Here is a 23,438-nt window from a genome sequence, read left to right as displayed (position 1 = left end):
GTCCAATCAAAACGTGATACCTGTACTTCCGGTTACACTTTCACTTTTGTTTTGAGAAGAGAAAAGCAGTGTAGCAGGTGTTTGTTAATCATTATCAGATTATGTACAGACGACAAGTGAGTGAACAATTATTACGCAGTTTGGAAATATGATTATTTATACTACATGTACAATATATGAGGAGTTTTTTTTTGCATTGTAAAATCTTGTAACAGTTGAATGCAATGTAAATATATTATATCTAGAATAAGAAATGATGATGTCATTTGGTGATTATAATTTTATTGAATATAAAATGTAACAAATATAAGCTTTGAAAAGTGGACTTCACAATTAGTAAGTAAACTAAGTATTAAGTTATGTAACTTGAAATTGAAGCAGATTTAGATCACCTTAGGTCATGTAGGTACTGGACAACAAACTATATAGTCTATAACGTACTGTATATATAATAAAGAGGGTACATGTAGTAATGCCTCTTACTGTCAGGCATCAAACAGCCATTTTCGGTTCCATTAGCTTCAAATTGTTTAAATTTTACCCTGATTCATCAAAATCTCCTTATCGTCATTCTCAGAGGTCTCAAATAATTAAAGTTATCGTTATTTTTAGAAAAAAATAAGTTACTGTGATCAGAAACATATAATTGTATTATATGTCTCTGCTGTGATTCGTCAAAATCATTCCATTTTTTTTTTATCATCTACAAGAAAATGCATGTTTTATCGTCATGCATCAAAAATTACCGTTAACACACAGGCACTTGTCTCAAAAAAAATATTCCTATATACCTTAATATAACACAAGGTACTTAACTAAATTTTTGAAATAATGACACCCAGTCCCAAATTCCCGTTTTTTTTTAATTTCTCGGTTGTCAAACCTACTTAAACTTAATATGCCGTAAATCTAAATTGATTTATCTACACAATGGTATATGACGCGACTAATCACTATCATTGTTGTCGGGATCATAAGTAGCAGGCCTCAGAAGTCAGTCAACGTGATGTTTTTTTGCCTTCATCTCATTTTTTTGCAACACCAAGCCCGCAGTGATTGAATTATTATAAAAAATTATTAAAATAAAAACTGTCAGCTTCCCTCTGACTATGAATTATTACCTTTATTGTAAATTCTTTACAGATTATGTGAAACAAACCCAAATAAAGTTGTTGTGAAACACACGTGTACACAACGACACTAATGTAGAGTTATAAATTGACCAAAATTTCCCACATTTATTTTTAGCCAGACGATTGGCCAATGAGAAACCAGTATAAAGTTACATGCGGACTGGGTGTTGCCAAAAATTGAGACGAAGGCAAAAAAACATCCCGTAGACCGACTTCTGAGGCCTTCTACTAATGATCCCGACAACAATGATAGTCGTGTCTTATACCATTGTGTAGATAAATCAATTTAGATTTACGGCATATTAAGTTTAAGTAGGTTTGACAACCGAGAAATAGAAAAAATAACGGGAATTTGGGACTGGGTGTCATTATTCAAAAATTAAGTTAAGTACCTTGTGTTATATTAAGGTATATAGGAATTTTTTTTTAGAAACAAGTGCCTGTGCGTTAACATCATTTGGCAAGAAATTTTACCTTTCTTCATCATGAAGGTACCCCCATTACCACCTTAGTACAAGAACTTGAGAAAAATACAATTAACAAATATTGAATGAATAATCATTTCCAAAGCATACATGGCATGATATATGGCAAAAAAATGTATAGCAATACACTTTAATAAAAAAAAAAATTAAGCTGCACCACTATGAACTCTTGGTTCAATAGGTTCCTTGTAATAAGCTTCCCTCTTTTATAAAAATCAAGTTAGGAGACATGTAGCTCTGAGATATTTCAGAATACAATAAGTAATCTAAACCAAAGTTTTTTAAAAAGCAACTAGACTAGAGACATCTCACTAGTTGTCTCATCACATGCTGATATCCATAAAAAATTGTAATAATTATTAAACATGTTAAACTATTTTGATAAGTAATATTTCAGTATCCAGACGCTCCAGGTCCTGGTTCAAGCATGGGAGATAGTCATACACGTGTATCATACAGACGAAATCCTAATTTCTTTGAGAGAATTGGTAACAGTTTAGTTGGAATATTAGTGGGTATAGCCTTACTGGTGGTGGCTTCAGGTTTGCTGTTTTGGAATGAGGTATGTGTAGATAAGTCCTATAAGTTTGTAAATGGTGTTAATATAACTTAAAAGGAACACAGCTGTCATGGCTGTCAGGTTATACATGTAGGACAATTAAAATTAAGTTATATCTGCAACCAGCAACATCTTGAACATTATATTTGCATTAACACATTTAATGATTTGCATGATTTTATATGTCAGATTTGTGCTACATGTACTTATGGGAATACCTTTGTTTTGTGTTGGAAAATATCCAAATTACAATCATATCATACATGTACACATGAACCAGTAATCGATCAGGGTTTTAACAGATGTAAGGGGGCGAGTCAGTGGAAGATACAAGGTTCTTTGACATGCTGATAAATTTGATATAATGATGATAACTCAGCTTGTCTGTTACTTACATGTAACTGCATTGAATTTAAAAATACAGAGATGTGGTATGATTGCCAATGAGACAACTATACATCAGACAAAATGTCAGAGCACCAAATAAAAATGAAAACAGCACGTTTGTTAATTGCACGCAGCCAAAGTGCTAACTTCTGGATTTACCTGCATCGGGAATGCTCAAAGCCAAACATTTGAAATCCAAGGATGTATAAGAACCAAAGCCGTTGAAGAGCTATATGTCAAAAATACCTAAAATAAATAGCAATTATTGTAGTTAGAGATGACAGTACAGCCTTCAACAATGAGAAAAAAAACTATTCCAAATTAACTTGGTTGCGTCAATGGAATGTCAGGTACCGCATTTGGACGGAGTTTTGGCTTCATGGTAGGACATCCCTCGAGGTTCTTCATTACTTCTGGGTCACGATCGTAACATGAATTTGTAAAATGGGCGGAACAAAGTCTATGACTAGCGCCTGGTAGGAAGTCCCATCTCTTACAATAATGTGTCCACGCCTTCCTGGTTTGCGGGTTAATTGGAAAACGAAAAAAACTAATTAAGTTGTCCTTCTTATGTCTATTGTTGCACCCACTGGCAGCACACAGAACCATTTTTAATCACTGTCATGTATTTTTCTTTAAGATATTGGGAAATGAAATAGCGCTAATTATGTTTACACCCGTCAGTCAAATATGATTGATGTAACCACTGACGTCACAGCCTCATTCTGAGTGACTTCCGGGATTGAAATATGCATAATTAGTAGGTCGACAGATCGATACATTTGAATTCATAATTTATCAATTTAAACAAACAATAATTATATATCTTTCGATGTTTTATTGGGGGTAACTATGTATAAATAAATATTTATTTTCAAAAAAAAATACAAAAAAAAATCATGTCACATCTCCTTTAAGGAGGCTCGCGGGTATAAGATTTTTAGAAAAAAAATCAAACATTTATTTTTCATTACAAATTTTATTAATTACCTTTAGTAGTTGTTACTATATCATATGGTACAAAAATCATTCCAAAAAATCAATTTGTGTTAACCCCTGGTGACTTTTAAAATGTAGATATCATTGAAAAAGCTCCAAATTATCTCCCTTTGGTGCAAAAATGCCATATTTTGGCATTTAAATTGAAATATCTTTTTTAAATCATCGGTGACGTATATTTTTTATTGTTGTTTTCGAATAAGCTGTACATAAACTAAATAATTGTAAAATTTAAGCGATTTCTGTAATTTAGTTCTTTTTTTATTTCGATATTACTGATATTTCTCCTATTAGATCAACAGAAAAAAAGGACATTAACAAAAATGTATACTTCTTTTGAAGGCAGATTGTGAGCGTAAATGAACGGTGACCCCATTTTTTTATTTAATTTTTCATTAAGTATAAGATAAAAATCATTTATAGAAAAATATAGCGAAATCCTATATTAAATAAAAAAAATCATTTAGACCCGCATCATGAAGGTACCCCCATTACTTTTATACATGATGTATAGGCAGATTGTGAGCGTAAATGAACGGTGACCCCATTTTTTTATTTAATTTTTCATTAAGTATAAGATAAAAATCATTTATAGAAAAATATAGCGAAATCCTATATTAAATAATAAAAATCATTTAGACCCGCGAGCCCCCTTAAGTCTGAACTTGTGTTCTAGTAGTGTAATTGTAAACTTTGGTTTTTATTATGTTAAAATATAGTTTTTATACATGATGTATTTATCTTCTTCAGGGAAGGGCTGTGCAAACAGCAAAATCATTAGACGAAGGGTTAAGCATAGTTGTTTCCTTGGAAAATATAGATGTACCATTTGATCAAAATAATGGAAAACTTGTTCACTTAGTTGGTCCTTTAAAAACCGAAAAGGTAAGTTAATGTTTGTAAATAACATGAACAACAAGATACAGCTCACTAATGTAGAGATGTTTCAAGCAAATACTGTGAATTCATTTATTTTTGTGGATCAAGGAAAACTGACATGTTCATGGATATATAATTCTGCGGTTTTGCTGGTCTACATGCATGCCTATAGTAAATTTGTCCTTCAATGAACATTTAATTTCGTGGATCACCTGTACCAATGAAACCCATGAAAAATTGGTATCCAACGAGTAATAATGAATCCACAGTACAACTCACAAAATTGTGGGGTTCTCACCAGGGTTTCATGGGGCGATAGATAATTGTCATGTGACTGATAAATTTCAGACACTGTATGAATAGTGCCACTACCAATCCATCATTCTGTCTCTGAAGAAGGTCCACTAAGGACCGAAACCTGTCAAGCTATAAATTCTCACCAGCCACTGTTAAGGATGTTTGTTTATCATGTTTTCCAATTTTTGTCAGATTTTCGGAATCTTCTGGTTTTATCGATTTGACAATGTTTGAATGCAAAAAAAACATTTGCCTATTGGCATTAAGGTGGTACCTAACACTACAGGGAGATAACTCTGTAATACCAGCTAAAAGTTTTAATTACGTTGCGTTGTAAGGGAATATTAAGCTTCTCAGTGATCAAAGTAAGTGTTTGTCAAACTGCTATTTAACATGTGTAATCTTTCTGATAAAACGGTTGGTTCAAATTTGTTCAAATTTTTATATTTTTGTCAAAGGGTCAAAGTAAATACTTTGTCAAAATTTTAAGAAATTAAACGAGCCAAATCAATTTTAGTTAAAGTGTTGGGTACCACCTTAACCCCATTTTTCTTTTTATAATATAAATCTATTACATGTATGATTATAAGCCATCTGTAAAAGTTTTATAAAATCTTTGTTATTTTATAATAATTTTTGAGAACTTAAACTTGTCAATGATAAAGCTATGAAAAATCAAGAGAGAACATTTTACAGCAAAAATTTCAATGGCTAATATCTCGAAAACAAGCACATTGACATATTCGTTTTAATATAATCAATATATACTAGTGTTATGAAAACCTTGTGATTTTGAAACTGAGTAGCAAACTTCATTAATTATTGGTTTTCAGCAGGACTTTTTTTTTTTTTTTTGTAGTTCTTGATTTACATGCACAGCCACTATATACACCTTTTTTTTTATAAAGAAATTCATCATATAGGTAACAAGGATCATATGTTTCCAAAACCAAAAGCACCATTCATTTTGAAAAGCAATGAACTCAGAAACTAAGTACTTAATAGGGTGTTTTATTGCAATGTGAAAAAAAAAGAAGAGTAAAACTTTGTTAAAATATAAAAAAGAAGATGTGGTATGATTGCCAATGAGACAACTATCCACAAAAGACCGAAATGACACAGACATTAACAACTATAGGTCACCGTATGGCCTTCAGCATTGAGCAAAGCCCATACCACATAGTCAGCTATAAAAGGCCCTGATATGACAATTTAAAACAATTCAACCTAGAAAACTAACAGCCTTATCTATGTAAAAAAATGAACAAAAAACAAATATGTAACACATAAACAAACGACAACCACTGAATTACAGCTCCTGACTTGGGACAGGCACATACATAAATAATGTGGCAGGGTTAAACATGTTAGTAAAAGTCTTGTGCAATTGATAAGTAGATGACATTTTCGTATATTTTTTTATTAATGTTTGATTTTAAATATTTTGAAGTATTGTATTAGAATAGAAATAAAGTACTACATTTGGAGCTCTGTTTATAACTGCCAGGTTGGGAAATGGCTTTTATAATTGCTCTGCTCCTTAATTATTATTCATAAAATTGCAAATGGAACTGTTATAAAATTGAAAACACTGTCAATTTATTGCATATCAAGCACTTCTCTGGAATTACCTTAATCAAGATGAAAAGCTGTACCCATAATTAGGAACAATAAAAAACCCTAACAATTTAAGGCAAGGATGTACATTTTTGTATATTGACACAGTTAAAAAGTTATATGACCAAGAACGACTTTAGAACGATACCAGCCAAATATGTAACTTGTAGAATTCATTTAGTATTACAAAAAGGAAATTCACTAAAATATGGAACTCAGAGGAAAATTCAAAATTGAAATTTCTTATTAAAATAGCCATATCAAATAATAAAGCACATCAAACGAATTTTTTTTTTACAGAGTCTTTTAGATCCTACCTATAATATAAGAGTAAATGCTGTCAAGTTGAGAAGAACAGTTGAAATGTACCAATGGGTGGAACATGAATCTAAGAGGTAATATTGAAATAATGCTGACTTGACAAAATTATTCTATATTTTGATATGCATACACCACAGTAGAAAGTACATTGACATAAGAAGATGTAGTATGAGTGCAAATGAGACAACTCTCCATCCATGTCACAATTTTTTAAAAGTAAACCATAATTTTATAGGTCAAAGTTTGGTCTTCAACTCAAAGCCTTGGCTCACACCGAACAGCAAGCTATAAAGGGCCCTAAAAACTACTAGTGAAAAACCACTCAAACAGAAAAATCCACAATCTAATCTACAATGTATATACAAATGAGAAACAAGAAACATTTATGAACCACATCAACAAAGGACAACTAATGAACATCAGATTGCATGTTTAATGTCTGATTAGGGATTAAAAAAAAAGATTATTATACACAAACTTCTTCGTATCTGTCAGCACATAAGGCCTCAACCAGTACTCGCCACATTTGCCTGTCTTTTGCCTTCTTCTCTATCTCCTTCAAGGTTTTCCCAAGGTCTTTCATCTCTGACTCTATCATTCTGCACCAGGTCTCTTTTGGCCTCCCTCTTTTTGTCTACCATCAGGTGTCCATCTCAAAGCAATCTTGGTGATATCCTCATTTCCTTTCCGCAATACGTGGCCAACGCCATCTCTTCCTTTTGATATCAGTCTCAATATTGATTGGTTTTGTGGCACAACTCTTTGTTGGTTATAGTATTTGGCCAGAATATCTTACAGATCTTCCTCATGCAAGTGTTATGGCAATGTATGGTATGAGGAAATCTTTTACATGTCTGATTGGATAATTCTCCATCATTCTACCCCATAAAGAAGGACTGACTTCACATTGCTGGTGTATATTCTGATCTTTGTCAATGAAATTTAGGACTAGTTTATTTTTCCACTCTATACTTTGCTCTATTATATTTCTGATTGTAAAAATATGGTCAATACATCCTCTACCTGATCTAAACCCTGTCTGCTCTTTCCTCAGAATTTCATCTATAGCATCATCTATTCTGTTTAAAAGTACTCTCAGTAGTATCTTGCTTGCTACTGACAGCAAAGTTATACCACACCAGTTGTTGTTGATAACATTGTATCATTGTCATTTTGGCATATTTGGAATGGAATCTTGCAACAATAATTCTCTCATCTACTGGTGACCATTCAATGAGTGCACCTTTAGCCTTTTTGTTCATGATGATAGCAACCCCTTGGTGATGTTTATTATTAATATCCTTTCTACCTGAGTATATAATCGTTTCACCTGTAGATGTTATAACAAATCCACAGTCAGTCCACCTACATTCGCTTACTCTAAGAATATCAATACTGTAAGATTGCATCTCTTTAACTACCTGGGCTGCCTTTCCACATTCATACATGGTTTGTACGTTCCATGCTCCTATCTCTAGATGTTCTTTTGCCCCAGAAGGTTGCTTTTTCTGTTGTTAGCTTCTAGAAAGCTTTCACTAACAATGTTCATGCTGTTGCCTTGACAACGTGCATCCACTGGTATACTGTACAGTTGTTTATGTTTACTGGTCTGGTTTCAGTAACTAGAATTTTTTTATGAGACAAGATATTTCACTTTTTGCTCAACCCAACCCCCTAACCTGAAGGGCCAGTGGATTTGTAGTTGAGGTTCGATTCCACTAGACGAATGCCGGGCTAGGCTTACGAGCAAAGATCTACCTAGATTGGTATTAGAGTTGTCCCTCCTAGATGGATTGCCTTTCTAGGCTATCAACCCCCATCTGACTGGCTATTTACCCATAGCTGGGACAAGGTTAATGAGTGCTAGGGCATATATACACACGCTGATGGGCCTACACACTGCATCTACAGGATTAACATAAAAAGATTATTATACACAATTATTTTTTTTAAATCTCTCAGGCAACAAGATACTAGAATAACAGTTTGAAAATTGATCTGACAATGACTCACATTCAGTCTTTCAGTTGCAACCATTATCACGATGTAGCCTTTTTTTCTACTGAGGAGTGTAAAGCAAACACTTACTAATCTCTTGCAACCAATATTAACTGCTTATATACAATATAATGTGCTGACCTTAAAACAGATCAGTTGGTATTTTTATGCCTGAAATATTCCATTTTGTTGGTCATTATCCCTGACCTTTTTTCATTTTTTCTGATTACAACTTTATAATGCATACTGATATTTTCCAGTTTCTTCAACTTAATAATTGCTTTATTTTAAGTAGTATCTGAAAATCTTTCAGGTTTTTTTTCAAGTGGTAATTTTTATTTTATGCTATTTATTGCAGAGAATACAATGAGGGAGGACAAACCAGAGTTGAAAAAACATATTCCTATAGTAAGTTTGTATAGAAATAGATTCATAAGAGTGTGTGGATAGGGGTTTACACAGATTTTAATCAGATCAACAATCACAGGTATTTCTATCATTGTGTAGAGATTGTATAGATAATGGGCTAAAATTTAAAGAATAAAGAAAAATGGACCACCAAAAAAGGGAATATAGAAGATGATGAGGTACTAGAAAATAAAGACTACAGAAATAAAGGACTCCCCTTCCCAATCCATACCCTCTTGTAGGACTCCCCTTCCCAATCCATACCCTCTTGTAGGACTCCCCTTCCCATTCCATACCCTCTTGTAGGACTCCCCTTCCCAATCCATACCCTCTTCTCAATCCATACCCTCTTGTAGGACTCCCCTTCCCATTCCATACCCTCTTGTAGGACTCCCCTTCCCAATCCATACCCTCTTGTAGGACTCCCCTTCCCAATCCATACCCTCTTGTAGGACTCCCCTTCCCAATCCATACCTTCTTGTAGGACTCCCCTTCCCAATCCATACCCTCTTGTAGGACTCCCCTTCCCAATCCATACCCTCTTGTAGGACTCCCCTTCCCAATCCATACCCTCTTCTCAATCCATACCCTCTTGTAGGACTCCCCTTCCCATTCCATACCCTCTTGTAGGACTCCCCTTCCCAATCCATACCCTCTTGTAGGACTCCCCTTCCCAATCCATACCCTCTTGTAGGTTTGTAAAACCAAATTATCTTGCTGTTGGTTTCTTTCAATTACATTGATGCTTTTAAAAGACATTGAAATAAGTATAGCACCCTTTGGATATTGAATTGTTACAAACTTGTGATGTAGAGTTGCTAAATGCTTTTATTTTTTACCACGCATCTACTTTTATTTCTAAAAATAGATATAAGAGACTGGCATGTTTGTACATTGTATAGAATTTGATAGATTTTTTTAAAGGTCTAGAAATATTTGTCAACACATAAACAGAAATAATTCAATTACTGTAAAAAAGAAGATGTGGTATGAATGCCAATGAGACAAATTTCCACAAGGGACCAAAATGACACGGACATTAGCAACTATAGGTCACTGTAAGGCCTTCAACAATGAGCACAGCCCATATCGTATAGTCAGCCATAAAAGGCCCCAATATGACAATGTAAAACAATTCTAACAAGAATACTGGATTTTTTTAATAATATGTTTCATATGTACATGATGTATGAGAAATGTGTAATGCTTCTTGGAGCCTCTAGATGAGTTAAAGCCTCTAGTTGAGTTAGAGCCTCTAGTTGAGTTAAAGCTTCAATTTACAATCGTTTTTAAGGTATATAATGCCACAGACAAATTGATTAGATTTTTGTGGGTTTTTTTTCAGCACAAGAATGGAGATCAGAAATAATAAGAAGTCAGTCTTTTGATAACATGGTTGGACATAATAACCCAACGTAAGTTTCATGTCACAAATATTAAGCTCTGTTATAAAGTGGTTATAATGAAATATATCATTAAAATGAAAATAATGAATACTAATATAGGTGGGGTATGCATTAATGACAACTGCAATCCAAAAACAAAATACTGCAATGTAATATGAAATGTTAGAGCTTCTCATTTTAGACAGAGAACATAATTTTGTATCTGCTATGTGCTTAAAACAGTTGATTCTGTCCCTTCAGCTTTCCCTAGTTGTTTAACAATACATGATTAGGCAAATAACTTTTAGTTAAAACTGTAAACAATCAAGAGAAAAGGCACAATGTACTGATATGAGCTCTAGAGTATTCACATTTACTGAAAGCTAGTTCAAAGTCCAATTTTAATTCATGAAATTGATATTGTAAACAAACTAATTTTAGCAAACAATTTATGTTTGCAACTTTAGAAAGAGGAAAAACAACATGACTATTAGTTGTCAAAATTACATTAGACTTGGATTTTTCTTTTTTATTACATCAAGTTATTTGAAAATAAAAAAAAACAATGAACTGTACTAGGTAAGGCTAAACACAAAATAGAGTATTCATCAAGAAAAAATGGTTTAAAGTAAACAATGTTAACAAGACTAAACTATCAAAAAGTACATCTCTAGACATTATAATCAGCAAGAAATTATGACAAAGTTGAGTATTGTCTGGTTGTAGGACCATATAATTAGTGTATAATGACATGATAACAGTACATGTTTAGTTATGTATTAAACTATGAAGATTAATTCAATTCTAATACAGTTGAGACTCCACCTAATCAGATATTAGCTAAACGAATATATCAGCTATTGTAATATTATTTCAAAACACCGAACCATTCCCTTTATGTTTAATGTTAATTTTATCGTGTAATCAAAAATCGGATATAAGAATATATTGGCAACTCGGATAAGAATATTCAGGTAATTTTGTTAAAAACCATGTACAATCGAATATTTTCAATGTTTTTCTGACAGGAAATGGACCAGGAAGTTACGAAAATGTACCAATACAGACAATATTCTACAAAACTTTGCATAGAAAAAGGTTCAAATGGTTGTCATGAATATGGAAGTATTTGCACATATTTGAAAAAATTATTACATGATAATATTTTTCCCTTTTCTTTCAATATTTTTTATATATTTATTCTTTTTATGATTTTTAGGTCAATGCCAGTAACTTCCCAAATGCAAACAGCAGATGTTGTTCATGTTGGTGGTTTTGAGTTGTCAGGAGGTACCATTTATAATATGTTAATTATACAAAATAAGAGATAACATGGCTTGTGAAAATTACTGATACTACAGTACAACAAACCACATCAACCAACACATGATACCTTCTACATGTTCTAATTCAACAGACATATAAAGGAAGATTAAAACATTTGTCCAGATACAGCATATCATGTGGCGGTGTTAAACCAGTTTAATATGCACCCAAATCTCCCTATTTATAGTTATCGGAATATTTGGTATGAGTGCAAATGAGATAACTCTCCATCCAAGAAACAATTTATAAAAGTAAATCATTATAGGTCAAGGTATGGCCTTCAACACTGGGCCTTGGTTCACACTGAACAGCAAGCTATAAAGTGCTCCAAAATTTACTAGTGTAAAACCATATAAAGGGGAAAATCAACGGTCTAATCTATATAATTTAGAAAAGAGAAACACATATGAACTACATCAACAGACAACAACTACTGTACATCAGATTCCTGACTTAGGACAGGTGCAAACATTTACAGCAGATTTAAACGTTTTAATGCTATCAAACCTTCTCCCTTTTCTGAAACACGAGTATAACATCAGAACATAGAAAGACACACTATAAAATAAAATCGAAGGCTTATCTCATTCAAAAAAACGCAAATTAACATACAATGCACTAATAAATTTTATTTGTGATACCTGAATGCAACTACATGAACATAGTTGATAAAAATTATAAGGGATAAATAATAAGGTCAAAGTAAATAAACAGGTTAAAACAAAGTTTAAGTATGATACCACTGTGAAATGTTAAACAATTTTTAGAAAATCATCACTTTTGAAAAACACCTGTGTCATATATTTACAGGTTTTAGACTAGATTTGATACCTTTTTTTATTATTTGCTAGTTTAAAATTTTCTAAACATGATATAATTTGCATTAAAAATCTTGAACAAATTAAGACAGGAAAAAAGTAAATCTATGAAGAAGGTTGTAAATTTGTAAGTATGGAAATGGTACCACATCAAATTAAATAACACTTTAAATTTCATGCATTCAAAGTGCTTTTGTGTATTTACCTTCACTCAAAGTCAACTTCCGTATTTCAAAGCCAACTTTGTATGATATATGGATACTGAAATTGATCTGTTATTTATTTTAAATCCTAATATGACAGGAAATGTATATAAACTTTTTTTTGCTATTTTTCAGGTTTGATAGGTAAAATAACAGATTTCAAGAAGATAAACCCTAGTGCTATGTCACCTCCATCAGATCCTAAGATACAAATGTTGGAAGGAGTTTATTATCATAGCCATTACCCTTTACAACCACAGGTGTGTATCAAGTATAACATTTGTTACCTATGGGTTTGTGAGAAGTCTATTTACCATGTACTTGGAGATAAAAAAAAAGAAAGATGTGGTATCATATCCAATCAGACAACTTTCAACAAGAATTTGAGTATAAAGACAAAACAGGTATATATTCAAGGGTGACTCGAGGATAAGAAAATGGTAACCTTGGTTTTCTACCGACTGACAAGTATGCAGCATGGTATGGACTGATGGGGATGCTAAATATAATGCCTTGTATAGAGAGAGGGCCATCCTTTATTTATCTTTAGAACCAGAGAAACATCTCTTTGGGGGGTCTGTAGGTGGCTAGATGCAAGGCAACATTTCTGTCACTATCCAATGTACCCTCATTTTCCTGTGGCTGTCCAAATTTCCGTAACCTTCATTATGACAGCCTCAAGGACAAGACCTTTCTATTGTCTTTTTTTCTTAATTTGTTTTCCTCCTGAACATGCCTGACATATTTGGAGGGGTTTGTGTTGCTCCCTCTAGTTTTCTATGTTGCGTTTTATGTACTGTTGTTTTTCTTTTTTTTTGCTATAGCATTTCTAACTAATGAGTTCAAATGCCCCTTTGAAGTCGTAGAGCACATTGTAATTTATCATGTCAACAGTTTTTCTTTTGATAGTTTCTTGATTTTCTAGTTTTTAGCACAAACAGGCATATCAAAAAGTTGTGACTTTATATTTTGCATTTCAATTTGTAAATTCAATACTGTAAATCAAGTAATTTTTGCGACTTTCGCAAGTAAATAAATAATGCAAAAATATATCATCGGAAATATGTAAAAAAGGGATCTTTTCTTATCTAACTACATCAACTAGTTTGAAAATTGTGAAATTAAATCCTTGTGTAGTGGATTAAAATAGGCTTAATTTTTGGGGTCCCAAATAGCTTGCTGTTCAGTGTGAGCCAAGGCTCCGTGATGAAGGCCATACCTTGACCTATAATGGTTTACTTTTATAAATTGAAATTTGGATGGAGAGTTGTCTCATTGGCACTCATACCACATCTTCCTATATCCAATTAACGCTTAAAAAAAATTCCGTGAAAATAAGTTACATGGTTTACAGTAATTATGAGTAGTAGAAGTAACAACACAGTTTTCAACCCAAAATTGATTCCAAAGCTCATACAAATAAATTATATATAACAATTGATTATTAGTTCCTCAACAACACATCTCCATAAAAAGTAGTTACGGCCACCAAAACTATACATAACTTTTTATAGAGGTGGTATGTTTTCTCTATCATACCTATAAAAGTTAAAAATAAATAGAAAATAAAAACTTTAAACAACCTGATTTAAAAATAAAAATCTGTTTTACAAAATGTTATTCAATTATTTTCTAAGATTGGTGACTTGAGGGTGACATTTGAATATGCTGGGATAAGTGGAGAATCTTTGCTGGGACAGCCTGATACTGTAAGTAACCAATTAAATATTGCACGAACAACAGCATACCTGTATTTGAACTAAAGGAAAATAATGCATTTTCTGTTTTTTTTGTTCTCAAAGTAAAGACTTTAATCTTTTCTAGTTTCATGAAAATAATGGTGATGGACATGTCATTTGTTTATTGTGTTGTTATTTATGGTAAGACTGACTCTTTTGAAATAAATATATATTGTTTTATTGACTATTTCTCCAGGTCAGCATTATAGCAAGACAGATACGTCATAGACTGTTGCCCTTCCAGACTGTAGCTGGAGATGTCCTAGAAATGTTATATACTGGAAGACTGTCTCCAAAGGTAAACTTGTGCATGAAACCTTGTGTTTATTCTTCCATTTAGATTTTGATAAAGTTGAAGTCCAATCAACTTGATACTTCAAAAAACGTTAAAATGATCCATATGATATTATCTTTCTAATTTTAATACCAAATTAGAGTTCTGACACCAATTTCAGTGTCCACTTAACATAGAAAATTATAGCGCAAGTGGGGCATCCGTGTACTATGGACACATTAATTCTTGTTTCAGATTCAATTAATTTGATGCAACAAATAAACACATATTATTATTAAAAAATTCAATTCAACCAATCTTTCCAATCTGCACAACCAAGCCATTTGAGTCGGAACATTTTTTTTTTTTTTCAGGAGATATTTGGTAAAGAACAACAACAAAATACATTTATAACCTGGGGTGTCAGACTTGGTGGCTGGTTACTGATGTTTGTAGGATTTGGTTGTCTTACCAGTATCATCACTACATTAGGTGAGTCACAGAAATAGGGATGGAACAATTCATTGTTTAAAAATCTTTAAGATATATGTCATGTTTTATTAGTCTTTGAGGGCAGAACGGTGATACATGTTTTATGACTTTTTCACCAAGATATCTTCTTGATGATAGCCAACATTTGTAGTTCATTTCTGGAGAAAAAGGAGGCCTTTTTTCAAGTGAATTTATGGATGGAGTGTTTTAGTGATACTTAGAACAAAACAAAATGTTCAAACTTAAGCATTACAAGATTCTTATTTTTTTTTTTAATATTGATATTGATATATTCATATTTAGAAAGATCCAATTTTTACATTGATTCATGAAAATAATGGTTTCTGAAAATTAGTTGGTTTTAAGGGACGACATCAAAAGATCGATGTAGGATAAAAAAACTTAAATCAAATAGTTTGGGGGTGGGGGGTCAACATTGCTTCAAGTTTTGTTAATCCAAAATCGATTTTACATATAAACATATAGGTAATTCAATTTTTCCCAAATTAAGTTAAGAGGGGGGGGGGGTCAGTGAAAATACTATTTGAATTAAGTTTTTATCCTACATTGAACCTTTGATGTTGTCCCTGACAGAACCAGTACATTAATACACATTTGTACACACCATATTTAATATTTGAAAATGATGAAAATTTGAATATTTTTCAGTGGACTGGCTACCTATCATCAGAGAACTGGTAGCTGCAGGTGTAGGAATAATGAATCTGTGAAAATACTATTTGAATTAAGTTTTTTATCCTACATTGAACCTTTGAAGTTGTCCCTGACAGAACCAGTACATTAATACACATTTGTACACACCATATTTAATATTTAAAATGATGAAAATTTGAATATTTTTCAGTGGACTGGCTACCTATCATCAGAGAACTGGTAGCTGCAGGTGTAGGAATAATGAATCTAGCGTTTTCAATCAGCTTGTCTTTGACCGTCATTGCCATTGGATGGATTACATACAGACCCCTGTTAGGGATGGCGCTATTGGCCATGGCTGCCACACCTTTTATAATGTCAAAATTTCGGTCAAATAGAATGGATAGCAGAAGAAATGTGTAATTACTGCTGTAAAACTTGATCATAATAATAGATGTATTTAATTTTGCTACTGTTTAAGAGGTTTTATATTTGAAGGGTTTTGTAATAGAATGAAGACAGTAACCTTGTTAAGCTGTTTTTGGAATGGTTTCTTCTCTGGTTTATATTCCTATTTTATAAGAGTTAGTCTTTGACATGCATTTGACATCTGATTTGGATTTTAGTTTATTTAAATTGGAAAAATTTAACTTTTATTTATTTATTATGTGAGGGATATTTTATATCACAATTTGACCAAAATTCCTATTAATTCAAACCTTTATTACAAAGTTGTATAAAAAAGGAGCAAATTAGAAAAAAGTCAGAAATAATCTGTATCTTCATGATCTAAGAATACAAGATAGGATATATACTGGGGTTTATGCAACAGCAGAAATTATATCAATGTGCTGAAGTCAGTATAACAAGGTTTTACTGTAGAAATTAGTGATTTGTTGAAGTGTGATCTCTTTGTTAGCTACTGTGATAATCATTCCAATTAGAATACCTACATTTTACAATTGGAGCTTTATATATACATGTAAATATTTCAGATTTCGTTCCATTTTTATACGACCGCAAATTTTGAAAAAATTTTCGTCGTATATTGCTATCACGTTGGCGTCGTCGTCGTCGTCGTCGTCGTCGTCGTCGTCGTCGTCGTCGTCGTCGTCGTCCGAATACTTTTAGTTTTCGCACTCTAACTTTAGTAAAAGTGAATAGAAATCTATGAAATTTTAACACAAGGTTTATGACCATAAAAGGAAGGCTGGTATTGATTTTGGGAGTTTTGGTCCCAACATTTAAGGAATTAGGGGCCAAAAAGGGCCCAAATAAGCATTTTCTTGGTTTTCGCACTATAACTTTAGTTTAAGTTAATAGAAATCTATGAAATTTTGACACAAGGTTTATGACCACAAAAGGAAGGTTGGTATTGATTTTGGGAGTTTTGGTCCCAACAGTTTAGGAATTAGGGGCCAAAAAGGGACCCAAATAAGCATTGTTCTTGGTTTTTGCACCATAGCTTTAGTATAAGTAAATAGAAATCTATGAAATTTAAACACAAGGTTTATGACTATAAAAGGAAGGTTGGTATTAATTTTGGGAGTTTTAGTCCAAAAAATTTAGGAAAAAGGGGCCCAAAGGGTCCAAAATTAAACTTTGTTTGATTTCATCAAAATTGAATAATTGGGGTTCTTTAATATGCCGAATCTAACTGTGTATGTAGATTCTTAATTTTTGGTCCCGTTTTCAAATTGGTCTACATTAAGGTCCAAAGGGTCCAAAATTAAACTTAGTTTGATTTTAACAAAAATTAATTTCTTGGGCCTCTTTGATATGCTGAATCTAAAAATGTACTTAGATTTTTGATTATTGGCCCAGTTTTCAAGTTGGCCCAAATCGAGGTCCAAAATTAAACATTGTTTGATTTCATCAAAAATTGAATAATTGGGGTTCTTTGATATGCCAAATCTAACTGTGTATGTAGATTCTTAATTTTTGGTCCAGTTTTAAAATTGGTCTAAATTAAAGTGCAAAGGGTCCAAAATTAAACCAAGTTTGATTTTAACAAAAATTAATTTCTTGGGCCTCTTTGATATGCTGAATCTAAACATGTACTTAGATTTTTGATTATGGGCCCAGTTTTCAAGTTGGTCCAAATCAGGATCTAAAATTATTATATTAAGTATTTTGCAATAGCAAGTCTTTTCAATTGCACAGTATTGTGCAATGGCAAGAAATAACTAATTTCACAATATTGTGAAATAGCAAAATTTTTTTTAATTAAGAGTTATCTTTCTTTGTCCAGTATAGTAAGCAAGAAATATCTGCAAGAATTTTTTTTAATTGGAGTTATCTTTCTTTGTCCAGAATCAACTTAAATCTTTGTTATATACAATATACAATGTATATTCACTTTTTACTACCAACTGATAAATTTAAATAATCTTTACCATTCAGTGATAACAAGCAGTTTTTTTACATCTTAATATTTTATGATGTATTTAAATGAGTAGTTATTGTTGCAAACTCCATTAGAATATTTTAATTGAAATTAGTTTTGGAATAAGGGAAAGGGGGATGTGATTAAAAAATTGGGTTCAATTTTTCTCATTTGAAATTTCATAAATAAAAAGAAAATTTCTTCAAACATTTTTTTGAGAGGATTAATATTCAACAGCATAGTGAATTGCTCTAAGAGAAAACAAAAATTTTAAGTTCATTTGAATACATTCATTCTGTGTCAGAAACCTATGCTGTGTCAACTATTTAATCACAATCCAAATTTAGAGCGGAATCCAGCTTGAATGTTGTGTCCATACTTGCCCCAACCGTTCAGGGTTCAACCTCTGCGGTCGTATAAAGCTACGCCCTGCGGAGCATCTGGTTTGCAAGTAAAAACCCTCATAACAAAACCTGTTGTAAAATCACTGCATGAAATAAACAAACACAATGTTTGTTTTTTTCCTGCTTAAAAGATGTTATTTATGTTTTGCAAATCTTCACCCTCACATAGTTTAGTATTTAGAAATTTGATAATTTCAAGATGACTATCTCTGATCATGTGTATTGGAACTGTAAATGGGAATTTCCTTACAAGGGTATAATGACATGAATGACATTCCTTGTTTTCTTTTCTGTGATATCAGAATTTGGTATATCTATATCTATATAGATATATTTTAACTGTTTTTTTTATTAGGAAGTTACTGACATATTATAGATACCTCACTTCTTTTTTTTATACTTTTTTGTAATGGTATTTGTTGATGATAAGTATATTCTAAGAAAGAGTTTGCTCCAAGAAGTGATTGTACTTCTTGAAGGTCATGTATTGCTAAATGCTTTTCAACGGAGCCATTCTATTTTGTTCTACATACTCCAGATGGAACCTGATAGAAGTATTAATAAATATAAGTTTCTGGTTTAAGAATATATGGATTTGGATAATATGTTTTGATTGTTTATATCAGGGTTTTTGTTTTTGGAATTTCTGTGCCATAATGAATAGCTATGCAAACGTTAGATTTTTTTTTTATTCATAACTTTAATATGAATACATATTTTGGCTACACCTTTAATACGGATCTTTTGTGGGCATGGGTATCTGTCTGTTAACAAATTAAGAATTTTTGTTGGATAATTCTAATTCTAATTAAATATTCTAGAAATAGTTTCGGACCAAATCAAATGATAAAATAAAAACTATTTATGATTTTTGAAAGAAAAAAAATAAAGAATTTTTTTTTTTTTTTGTACAAATTTATTTAGATATTAATCCCTCATAAAAATTGTTTTGATGAACTGTTTTTCAAAGATTTCTAAAATAATGTCAGAGCCAAAACATTTGTTTTCGATAGAACATGTGTGTCTTTTTTTAAATAATTAAAGAAATCAATTATTGTCATATTCTTTATAGCACTAAAGTGCAAGACAGACCTTTTATAAACATGGTCAGCAAATAACTTAATAATTATTTCTTTGTTCATAATTGTTTAAACTTCACCAAGAGAATTGTTATGTTTTTCTTCAGAGAATTATTGATTGTTTACATTTTAGTTATTATTTTAATGCATAAATAAGTTTTTGGGTTTGTTTTTTATAGATTTTGCACCACAATCAAACTTTTCTACTGTATTAATTATTTATATGCATGTACAATGAATTTTTTTCTAACAATTCACAGTTACTTATTTTTTTGATAATTTGTTCTCTAACATGTTTAAAAGAAATGTAGTGTTATGGTCACATTAAGTTAAATGGGAGACAACTCTGTATCATCATAAGCTCTAATGAATGGGAGGCAACTCTAAATTGCTATTCAAGGAACATTAGAAGCAGTATTATTTTTTGTTAGACAACAGTCATGACAGATATTTCAAGAAAGAATATAATGGATTTTCAAAAAGAATCTTGTATTAAAATGGATTTTCAGAGTAATTTGTCAAAGAAAGGAAGACTATAAATAAATGCATCATATCATCCTAATCTGATTTAAGAAAACCTGTAAGTTTTTTTTACTTTCAATAGTAAGTTCTTTAATTTGACCCTGTAGAAAATAACTTTGATTTCAAAGATCTTATGAGCAAGCCTAGTAGGATATCAAGATAGCATTTCTTTACCTTTTCAGTCTAACCTTTATTGGTATCACATGACATGTAACGTTGTTTTTTTTATATTTAATATGAACTAGAGTCCTACAAACACCGACAGGTACTTTACATAGGTTTATGGCAAATTTACTTGCACGAATTTCAGAAACTAGATATTTATTTTTCCCTTTCCAATATGTTATTTGGCTTTTCAGTTTACTCTATGTGTATTCCCAGTGAAACCTCTCAAGCAAGACAGAAAAGTGGACATGTAAGACAAAGAAGTTGTTTCCCTTCTTTCAAATTTACTTTCTTCCTTCCACATATTGTTATATTCAGTAATTCTGCTCAACTACTAATCAAACAATTTTTTGTTTTTCTCAAAATTAAGTTGTTTTTATATAAGATTTCTACAATGTTTAATAAATTTCTATCATACAGAAAACTATTCCCTTTTTGTATGTTACATATGTTTGCTTTCACCCGTCCATGTTGTTACTTTTCCTAATAAATAGATAATCAACTTATGTCTGTTGTCTTATTTATATGCAAAGAAATTAATTGACACAATAAAGTTTTACCCTCTTTTTGATAGACTCTGGACAATTATATTTTATAACCTCTTCTGTAGCCATGTGAATTATATTTTTTTAACTCACCTGGCCTAAAAGGCTATGTGAGCTTTTCTCATCACTTGGCGTCCGTCATCGTCGTTGTCTGTCGTCGTTAACAATTTTTCAAACATCTTCTCCTCTGAAACTACTGAATGCTTTCAATGAAACTTAGCACGATTGTTCCTTAGATTATCCTGCACAAAGTGTGTGCTTCGATTTTTTATCCTTAAAAAAACATGGCCGCCGTTATTTAAAATAGAACATAGGGGTCAAATGCAGTTTTTGGCTGATATTTCAAAAACGTAAGCATTTAGAGCAAATCTGACATTAGGTCAATATCTATCAGCCCTTAAATTTTCAGATGAATCAAACAAACCATTGTTGGGTTGCTGCCACTTAATTGGTAATTTTAAGGAAATTTTGCAGTTTTTGGTCATTATCTTGAATATTATGGAGGATAAAGATAAACTGTAAACAGTGAAAGTGATCAGCAAAGTAAGATCTACAAACAAGTTAATATGACCAAAATTGTCAATTGACCCCTTAAGGGATTATTGTCCTTTAATGATAATTTTTCACAATTTGTTCATCATATTTGCTTTCTTTAAAAAATCTTCTCCTCTGAAACTACTGAATGGATTTGGATGAAACTTAGCATGATTGTTCCTTAGATTATCCTGCACAAAGTGTGTGCTTCGATTTTTGATCCGTCTAAAAACATGGCCGGCGTTACTTGAAATAGAACATAGGGGTCAAATGCAGTTTTTGGCTTATATCTCAAAAGCGAAAACATTTAGAGCAAATCTGACACGAGGTAAATATGTTCATTAGGTCAATATCTATCAGCCCATAAATTTTCAGATGAATCATAAACTGTAAACAGCAAAAATGATAAGCAAAGTAAGATCTACAAATAAGTTAAAATGACCAAAATTGTCAATTGACCCCTTGAGGGATTATTGTCCTTTAATGACAATTTTTCACAATTTGTTCATCATATTTGCTAACTTTAAAAAATCTTCTCCTCTAAAACAACTCCACCAAATTCAACCAAACTTCAACTGAATGATCAGTAGGGTGTATAAAATAAAGTTTGTGCTTTATTTTTTATTTCGTCAAAAAACATGGCCGTCATGGCTAAAATTAGAACACAGGGTAAAATGCAGTTTTTTGCTTATATCTCAAAAACTCCAGCATTTAAAGCAAATAAGACAAGAAGTTAAAGTATTTATTAGGTCAAGGTCTACCTGTCCTGAAATTTTCAGCCGAATTGGGTAACTGGTTTTTCAGGTATAATGCCCCTTAATTGATGATTTTAAAGAAATTTTGCAGTTTTTGGTTATTATCTTAAATATTATTATAGATGCAGATAAACCGTTAATAGCAAAAATGATAAACAAAGTAAGATCTACAAATAAGTCAATTTGACCAAAATTGTCAATTGACCCCTTAAGGGGGTTCGCGGGTCTAAATCATTTATATAGGATTTCTCTATATTTTTCTATAAATGAACTTTATCTTATAGTTAATAGAAAAATAAAATAAAAAAGTGGGGTCACCGTTCGTTTGCGCTCACAATCTGCCTTCGAAAGAAGCATACATTTTTGTAAAAGTGTTTTTTTTCTGTTGAAGTAATAGGAGAAATAAAGTTGATATCGAAATAAAAAAAGAAATTTATTACAGAAATCGCTCAAATTTTACAATAATTTAGTTTAAGTACAGCTTATATGGAAATTATATTAAAAAATATAGGTCACCGATGAGTTGAAAAAGATATTTCAATTTTAAAGCCAAAAAAAGGCATTTTTCCACCAAAGGGAGATAATTTGGAACTTTTTCAATGATGAATACATTTTAAAAGTCATCTGGGGCCAACATGAATTGATTGTTTTGAATGATTTTTGTACCATATGATAAAGCTACAACTACAAGAGGAAACAAATAAAATTTGTAATGAAAAACAAATGTTTATTTTTTTTCTGAAATTTTTATACCCTCGAGCCTCCTTAAGGAGTAATTGCCCTTTAAAGACTTTTTTTCACAATTTGTTCATCATGTTGTCTTACTTTAAAAAATCTTCTCCTTTGAAACTGCTGTATCAATTTCAGCCAAACTTAGGCTAAATGAGTTTCAGAGTATCTAGTATAAATTTTATATTTCATTTCCTTGTATGTCAAGAAACATAGCTCCTATGGCTAAAATAGAAAATAGGAGAAAATGATTTTTTTTTTGCTTTTGAAGAAAATAGGACGATTCAAAGAACATTTAAATAAATTGAAAAGCCAAAATAATCATTGATGAGAGATTTAACCAAA

At 31.7% G+C, this 23,438-nt stretch overlaps 1 protein-coding gene across 2 annotated transcripts; it reads left to right on the top strand.

The window, feature by feature from the left end:
- The first annotated feature begins 37 nt into the window (after positions 1 to 37).
- LOC134720809 (transmembrane protein 43-like) lies at positions 38 to 16,620 on the top strand. 2 transcript variants are annotated; one of them, XM_063583328.1, is made up of 12 exons: positions 38 to 116; positions 2,016 to 2,180; positions 4,314 to 4,448; positions 6,657 to 6,751; positions 9,034 to 9,083; positions 10,429 to 10,498; positions 11,688 to 11,758; positions 12,951 to 13,075; positions 14,453 to 14,524; positions 14,751 to 14,852; positions 15,203 to 15,320; positions 16,186 to 16,620. In XM_063583328.1, the coding sequence occupies exons 1-12, from the start codon at positions 102 to 104 to the stop codon at positions 16,395 to 16,397; spliced, it is 1,230 nt and encodes a 409-aa protein (XP_063439398.1). In that variant the 5' UTR covers positions 38 to 101; the 3' UTR covers positions 16,398 to 16,620. The 2 variants fall into 2 exon arrangements, with proteins under 2 accessions (XP_063439398.1, XP_063439406.1); XM_063583336.1 differs by having other exon boundaries at positions 104 to 226.
- Positions 16,621 to 23,438: the final 6,818 nt, after the last annotated feature.

This window comes from Mytilus trossulus, chromosome 1 (assembly GCF_036588685.1).
Source record: "Mytilus trossulus isolate FHL-02 chromosome 1, PNRI_Mtr1.1.1.hap1, whole genome shotgun sequence".
Taxonomy (NCBI): domain Eukaryota; kingdom Metazoa; phylum Mollusca; class Bivalvia; order Mytilida; family Mytilidae; genus Mytilus; species Mytilus trossulus.
The sequence above is the reverse complement of the archived record's forward strand: the minus strand, read 5'-3'. Positions and strand labels throughout refer to the sequence as shown.

Bases quoted from the DNA above. Each gene is read 5' to 3' on its own strand.
- LOC134720809 (XM_063583328.1), top strand. The intron at 4,449-6,656 runs GTAAGTTAATGT...TTTTTTTTACAG, and splicing joins GTCCTTTAAAAACCGAAAAG to AGTCTTTTAGATCCTACCTA. The intron at 14,853-15,202 runs GTAAACTTGTGC...TTTTTTTTTCAG, and splicing joins CTGGAAGACTGTCTCCAAAG to GAGATATTTGGTAAAGAACA.